This window comes from Morus notabilis, unplaced genomic scaffold (genome assembly GCF_000414095.1).
Source record: "Morus notabilis unplaced genomic scaffold, ASM41409v2 Scaffold565, whole genome shotgun sequence".
Lineage (NCBI taxonomy): Eukaryota > Viridiplantae > Streptophyta > Magnoliopsida > Rosales > Moraceae > Morus > Morus notabilis.
This window is the reverse complement of record NW_010363644.1, coordinates 40091-45742: the sequence shown is the minus strand read 5'-3', so window position 1 is coordinate 45742 and position 5652 is coordinate 40091. Positions and strand designations below refer to the sequence as shown.

The 5652-nt window shown below is 34.2% G+C and overlaps 1 protein-coding gene across 1 annotated transcript; it reads right to left on the bottom strand.

Moving 5' to 3' along the window:
* Positions 1-4162: 4162 nt before the first annotated feature.
* On the bottom strand, positions 4163-5138 carry LOC21385472 (dynein light chain LC6, flagellar outer arm). Its single transcript, XM_010104754.2, has 2 exons — positions 4558-5138; positions 4163-4363 (listed from the first exon to the last, which is right to left on the bottom strand). Exons 1-2 carry the CDS (start codon positions 4693-4695, stop codon positions 4220-4222), a joined length of 282 nt encoding a protein of 93 aa, XP_010103056.1. The 5' UTR covers positions 4696-5138; the 3' UTR covers positions 4163-4219.
* Positions 5139-5652: the final 514 nt, after the last annotated feature.

Genomic DNA, 5652 nt, shown 5'->3' with positions numbered 1-5652 from the left:
AAGTTTGAGGGGAAGATAAAATAAGGAATGTTTTCTTTGAGGAAGAGGATTTTGTTTCCCTTCCTAATATTGCTATTGGCAATGACCATGATGTTATTCCTGCCATTGTCCAAGATGCAACTCCAGTACAAAATAACAATGATTAGGCTATTGTTCCTAACATTGTTCTAGAACAAGACAACAATGAGGTTCCCCCTACAGCACCTATAGAGCAAACCTAACAACCTCAAGAAGTGCCATTAAGGAGATCCACTAGTGAAAGGAGAAGTGTGATTTCAGATGATTATATCGTCTTTCTCCAAGAACATGAAGATGGTGTAGGCTTATGGGAAGATGATCTTATCAACTTCCAACAAGCTTTACATAGTTCTAATGCTCAAAAGTCGATTGATGCCATGAAGGCTGAGATAAAATCTCTGAAAGACAATGACGTTTGGGATCTTGTCGAGTTGCCTAAAGGAACGAAACCCATAGGTTGTAAATGGATATTTAAGACGAAAAGGGATTTGAAAGGTAACATCGAAAGACATAAGGCTCGTCTAGTCACCAAAGGATTCATTCAGAAGGAATGCATAGACTACAAAGAGACTTTCTCTCTAGTTTCTTCGAAAGACTCTTTCAGGACAGTTATGACACTTGTGGCTCATTTAGACTTAGAGCTACATACGATGGATGTTAAGACATCGTTTCTCAATGGCGACATTGATGAGACGATTTATATGGTCCAGCCATAAAACTTTGTATCTGGAGATGTAAAGTCTATAGTCTACTAGTTAAAGAAGTCCATTTATGGTCTCAAACAGGCTTCTCGTCAATGGTATCACAAGTTTCATCAAGTTATCACCTCTTATGGTTTTGAGGTGAATGTGGTCGATGATTGTGTATACCACAAGTTCAGTGGGAGTAAATTCATCTTCCTGATTTTATATGTCGATGACATATTACTTACCAATAGCGATATAGGCTTATTGCACGAAACTAAGAAATTTCTCACTAAGAATTTTGAGATAAAGGATTTTGGTGACGCCTCTTTTGTATTAGGAATACAGATACTACGAGATCGCTCTCGAGGTATCATTAGGTTATCACAAAAGGGCTATATCGAAAGGGTTCTCGACATATTTGGAATGAAGAATTGTACATCAGGAGATACGCCCGTAACTAGAGGAGAGGAGTTTAGTCTCAGTCAGTGCCCCAAGAATGAACTTGAGCTAAAAGAAATGGAAAAGATTCCTTATGCATCAGCAATAGGAAGTCTAATGTATACTCAAGTTTGTACTCGTCCCGACATAACATTTATAGTGGGAGTATTAGACAGATACTTAAGTAACCCAAGAGTGATCATTGGAAAGCAGCCAAACGGGTTATGCGCTATTTAAAGAGAACAAATGATTACATGCTCATTTATAAAAAATCAGACAGTTTAGAAATCATCGGGTATACTGATTCTGATTTTGCTAGATGTCAAGACAGTAAGCGATCCACGTCAGGCTATGTTTACATGTTGGCAGGAGGAGCTATTTCTTAGAAGAGTGCCAAGCAGACACTCAAAACTTCTTCTAACATGGCTGCAGAGTTTATAGCCTGTTATGAGGCATCTAATCATGGGATGTGGTTGTGAAACTTTATCACGGGGCTGCGTGTGGTTAATGGTATTGAAAGACCGTTAAAGATATTTTGTGACAATAAATTAGCAGTGTTATATTCCAATAACAACAGAAGCTCTACGAAATCAAAACATATTGATATCAAGTTTCTAATTGTTAAAGAAAGAGTTCAGAAGGGTTAGATTTCGATAAAACACATAAGGACAAACTCCATGCTTGCGGATCCGCTAACCAAGGGCTTAACGCCCAAGACCTTTCACGAGCACACTGCTCATATGGGTGTTATTTTGTTTAAGGATACTATGATTTAGTCAGAGTTAATTTTGGATGTTCTATGACATAAACATTTATTTGTTTATTTTCTACACAATAAATGAGATGGATTTACAGTTTTATAGTTTTTCCCTCTGAATGTGTTAATTTTCTGTTTGCAATTTTGCATTATGTTTTGAAAATTATAGATTGATCTCATAAAGAATAAAGTAGAACTAGTTGGAAATAGGCATGTTGGAGATCACATTACATGTAATTTTCATGCCACTCATCCATACTCGATCTATGTCATTGAATATGTTGGTATGGTGACTGTAGAAGGTTTAGTTGCATTTTGAAAGTGACAAAAGCCGCCATGATCCCAATGCTAATATAAGAGATGGACGAGATTGTACCGTAAGTGAAAACTAAGGATAAATAGCATACACTTGCGCGCCTAAAGAATTATGTATGATATAATTGTGTCAGGAATCATATGTAGTCCAAGTGGGAGATTGTTAAGAAATTATATTTCCTAATTATAATTATGGGCCACATATTTATAACAATTATATTTACGCTATTTAATTAATTGAGCTAATTAAGTGGTTTAATTGTGGATAGCTCAAAATAGTCTCCTAACTGTGTATGAACTAAATGGGTGGATACTCAATATTGACCCAATTAGGTTTAATGAGAGCCTAATGAGACAATATATAAAGAAACTTAGGTTATGATTCCCAATACGTCAAATCATTCGGCCGTTTTCCTTCTTCCCTATCTAGAGAGAAAACACCTCATTCAAAAATCTGGTGGTTTGACTGAGAAAGACAATAACTTGATGTGATCGTTATCTTAGAAAATTCTATTGGAGATTAAGGCTACATTAATAGAGACATGTATTTGTTCTAACCTATTTTCTTAGTAATTTGGTGTGATGATTCCTAGAATGTGGAATAAGGATTTAAATATCCAACACCTTCTACTTCCCAGTTGCATAAAGATCAACATCAATAGGGCCGCTCGTGGCAGGACCGGCGAAGCAAGTTGTGGTGGTGTGTTTCGGAATTGCATCGGCTCCATCTTTAGAGCTTTTAGTAAATTATGGGACAACAATCGAAGCTGAGATACGCGGTGTCATATGAGCTGCAGACATCACTTAGAGTCAAGGACTACATTGCATTTGGCTAGAATGTGACTTGATACAAGTTGTTAATTTGGCCAAAGATCTTTCATCAGACATTCCTTCTTGCGCAAGAGACATGTGAATTGTAACATTGGAGTTAATGAAACAAATGCAGTATTGCAAGGTATCTCACATTTGCAGGGAGGGCAAGCCGATAAACTTATAAATTATGCAATTGATGCGGAATGCGCTTTTTATATATAAAGTTGTGTATGGAGTTGGATTGAACCTCCAGATTTTGTGCTACATGAGGCCAAGTTAAATGGTTCTGGCCATATCAGTTATAGGGTTAAATAGATTATTTTTGTTTGGTTGGTTTAGTATCAGAATTTTATATGTATGTAACTTGGTATTAGATTTAGTCGAACTGGTTTGTAATTTGATTTAGTTAAAAAAGAAAAACGTGTATTTATTAGTTAATAAATGTTGCGTAGTTGATTTGTAATAACCCTTGTACTTTGTCTGCATCGAGATAAAATTTTTCATTATCTTTCTCTTATTGGTTTAGTACAAGTCGAGTTTAAAATGACACTAACCTACCCTTGTCTTCTTCTTCCAAGATTCCATTTTGGATTATGATGGTCATGGTTATCTTTATGCTCTTAAAGGTTTTTTCTTCTTCCTTTTTTTCTTTTTGGTAAATTATGCTAAAGTTTGAATATTACCAAAATCTCCCATAATATGTAGACAGACTCAAATTTACTGTTAAATTTTAGTGTCTAATCATTAAAATTCTGTCACGTCATCTAAAAAATTTAGATTACTTTTTAACTAATTTTTTTTATATTTATCATAAGATAATGTGATGTGATTTAATTTATTAGACACCAATTAAGACACTAAAAATTAAACAACAAATTTAGAACCATACGTAGACAAGGACAATTTAAAAACTTAATTCACTCACGCATATAAAAGCAAAACGTAAAATGAAGAATGTGAGTAATTAAGTGTTCTAGTAATGTGTTAGAACAATTAAGAAGATGCATATTAAAACGCGAGACATTTTAACTACAAGTCTAATATTCATGAGAGGAGAGCTCTTTAACAACTATATGTACGCTGGTTGAAACCAAGCAGAAGAATCCTAATATATAACACGCTATTATATATATATTTATATAGGACTCTTTTCCTCAGCTCACTCCCTTTGTATGGTACAAAAGTGGTGAAATCAAGAAGAGGCTGCTTTGAAGATAAGAAAATTGAGGGTCCCAAGCCCAAAATATATGAAAGTCCCAAGTGAATGAGTGAAGAAACAACCGAAGTTAGAACCCACCACACATTGCCATCCACTTCCATACCTTTTATCAAACTCCTGTAATATAATATACACAAAAACACACAACAAACCCACCAAAATTTAAACATAAATGCACATAAAAAATTAATAACAAAAAAAAAAAAAAAACAATTAAGGAGCTAGAAATAATCATGGATTTGAAGCAAAAAAAAAAAAAAAAAAAAAAAAAAAAAAAAAAAACACGAGGTAATGAAAAAAATGTAGAAAACCTTCTTGATGTGGGAAGCAATAGAACAGCAATCAAAAACGTCATGAAGATCAAGGGCTTCAGAAGCACAAGCCATGGCTTGTATCTGCATCTTCTCTGGCATGTCTGTTTCCTTTATCATACCCTTTCCTTCCAACATCTTCTCTCTCCCATAAACTATATCCAATACACAATTCTCTGTTATATAATTATGAAAGTAGCTTATTTGGAATTATGAAATGAAATAAAAAGAGTCTTCTATATCTGGGTCCTACAGCACAAGCCCAAAACCAGAACCTTCTTTATTTCACATATATATCCAATATATACAGATATGAGCGAGTGATTTGTATCATAGTACAAACTTTTTGTCGTTTGTAATCTTTTTTCTCTTTTTTGCCTGCACGTATCTATTTCTTCACAAATTACTAGTCCTTATCCGTCCAAACAATCATTTCGCCGTTTACCACAACACAAGAGAAAAATAAAAACGAAAACCCAGTACAGGAAAAATCAATAATTCTCAAAAAACTTTAACCGAAAGCTTATTTGTTTTTTGGTTTTAAAAACCAATACCAGCACTATTTTTTGTTCGTGAATTTTCGGCTTCTCATGCAGACAGGCAGGGCAATGGCAACGGTGGACGTTGATAAATTAGAGGACGGAATCTCCTCCACGACCTATCTACACGGCACGTGTTCAATGGACGGTGACCGACCAAGTCAACAAGACTTGGCCGTTGACGTTTGGTTCCGTCTTTTTTGACCATGGTCTGCTACGGACGAGTCTAGCTGGAACTTGAAAAGGAAAGAGGCTTTTTTTTTTTTTTTTTTAAGCTTATAAAAATGAGAGCTTCTGACAAAAAAAAAAATGAAGTATTAATAATATTTTATTTTCGATCGTTAAATTTATATAAAAAATTATTTATTATATATATATTTTTTTAAAATTGATAGTTAGAAATTGACTTTATCAGTAAAAATATCCTACAAGAAATACTCTTATGCACTATATATTTTATATTTTTTTCCTTTAAAGTTGATCATGAACTTGTTCACTTTCTGGAAACTAATAAAATTGTTAACTAAGTGGTGACATAGATGTGTGATAAAATTGT